Source organism: Eschrichtius robustus, chromosome X (genome assembly GCF_028021215.1).
Source record: "Eschrichtius robustus isolate mEscRob2 chromosome X, mEscRob2.pri, whole genome shotgun sequence".
NCBI lineage: Eukaryota > Metazoa > Chordata > Mammalia > Artiodactyla > Eschrichtiidae > Eschrichtius > Eschrichtius robustus.
In genome coordinates, this window is record NC_090845.1 from 114,318,555 (window position 1) to 114,320,476 (window position 1,922).

The 1,922-nt window shown below is 52.8% G+C and overlaps 1 protein-coding gene across 1 annotated transcript; it reads right to left on the reverse strand.

The window, feature by feature from the left end:
* Positions 1-317: 317 nt before the first annotated feature.
* GPR119 (G protein-coupled receptor 119) lies at positions 318-1,325 on the reverse strand. The gene has a single exon (XM_068534158.1). It carries the CDS (start codon positions 1,323-1,325, stop codon positions 318-320), a length of 1,008 nt encoding a protein of 335 aa, XP_068390259.1.
* Between the last annotated feature and the right edge of the window lie 597 nt (positions 1,326-1,922).

Here is a 1,922-nt window from a genome sequence, read left to right on the forward strand (position 1 = left end):
TATTCAAAAATAAGATTTGAGTTTAAGCATCTTTCCAGTAGTATACTTCTTGCTTTAAGTAAGTATACCTCTACAGAAGAAACAGACTCATTGCAAAAGAAGGGCAGGGAGGAATGGAGATTTGCAAATGGGGAAGCTGATTATAGGGGGAAGTCAGCACCCTGCCTTAGTTACCTCTCAGTCTGAGGTTAGGAGGTGCAGGGGGTGGTCAGTTGCTGGAAGCAAGTGCTCTCTTTTCCCTAGCTCCATCTGATCTCCTAGCTGGGGCTCTGAGAAGGGACAGAGAGGCACTTTGAAACTTGTCTGCCCTTACCATCTTAGCCATCAAGCTCTGAGTGGGAGATGGTGGTGATGTGACAGGCACTTTCCCTGGGCCCCTGTGGGCCACCATCCCTGGCCGAGAGAAGGAGGAGGAATGCGGCGAGCCCCTTCTTCATTCCCAGGGCCATCTGGGAGAACTGTTGCCGTATCTCCTTCTGCCAATAGGCATAGATGAGTGGGTTGAGCAGGGAGTTGCCCACACCAAGCAGCCACAGGTACCGTTCCAGCACTGGGTAGAGGTGGCACTCCTGGCAGGCCACCTGCACAATACTGGTGATAAAGAACGGGGTCCAGGACAGAGTGAAGCTGCCAATGAGAACGGCCACAGTGCGGACAGCCTTGAAGTCACTGGGGGTCCGTGGGGGCCGGTGAGCCCCGGCCGGGGCTCCCACATTCTCTGTCTTGCGGATCTGCTGGCTGTGCGTGGAAGCAATCTTGAGTATGTCACAGTAGAAGAAGACAAAGAGGAGCAGGGCTGGGAAGAAGCCAACGCAGGAGAGGGTCAGCACGAAGCGTGGGTGAAACACAGCGAAGAAGCTGCAGGGCCCCTTGTAGGCGGTCTGCTGGAATACGCGGACCCCGAGTGGGAGGAAGCCAATGAGGTAAGACACCAACCACAGCCCGGCAATGCAGGCCCCGGCCATGAGCCCATTCATGATCTGGAAATAGCGGAGGGGCTGCTTGATGGCAAGGTACCTGTCAAAGGCAATCAGCATGACCGTGAGGACAGAGGCAGCTGCAGAAGAAGTGACAAATGCCATCCGAAGGCTGCACAGGGTCTTCTGTGTGGGCCGAGCCGGGCTGGAGAGCTGGTCTGTGACTAGGCCAGAGATGGCCAGGCCAAGGAAGGTGTCAGCCACAGCCAGATTCAAGGTGAAGCAGAGACTGACACCATCATTCTTGTGGATCAACGACAGCACAGCCATGGCCACTAGGGCATTAGCAGCAATAATGAGGGAGGCCAGGATAGCAAGGGTCACTCCAAATGAGAAAGATGACTCCATGTCTTGAAGTGGCAGGATTTCCACTTACCAGGGCATGCTGGCTCTCCAGCTCAAATTCTCACGGGGGTAGGCAGAGCAGTGGGTTCAGAGCTGCAACACAGTGCCGGCCATCGCTGGCAGTCCAGGCCGGCAGCTTCCTTTCTTTGGGATACTGCTGGTCACCAAGAATCACTCCCCGTCTCGTTTTCAGTCCTCAGGCTCTTGCCTCTCCAACTCTCTGAAGGCAGCAATCCCAGCGCAGACGTCTCCCTGGGTCCTGAGCTAGTCCCTCCTCCTACCACCAAGTTACTAGACAACTCCCAAGTACCTGCTGCCCGTTGTCTCGCCAGGCTCTCTCCCTTCACTGATGTTTCAAGGACTTTGTTTGGAGAGACTCGGACATTCATCAGGTCTTCCGTCTGGCAGAAGATATAATTGACTCTAATCACACTTTTTCTTTCTCCATAGCTTGATCTTAGATGTCCACTTCTTTTCTTCCTAAGACTCAAGTTCTAGCTTAACAACTAATCTCAGTTCAATTAAGCATTTGCTTAATAACGAATTCTCAGTTACTATTATGACTTCTTTTAATCAAGCAAGATGATCATAATCAGTTGA

What these genes read in the sequence shown, in the direction of transcription:
- GPR119 (XM_068534158.1), bottom strand. Translation starts at nt 1,325, where the DNA reads ATGGAGTCATCTTTCTCATTTGGAGTGACCCTTGCTATCCTGGCCTCC.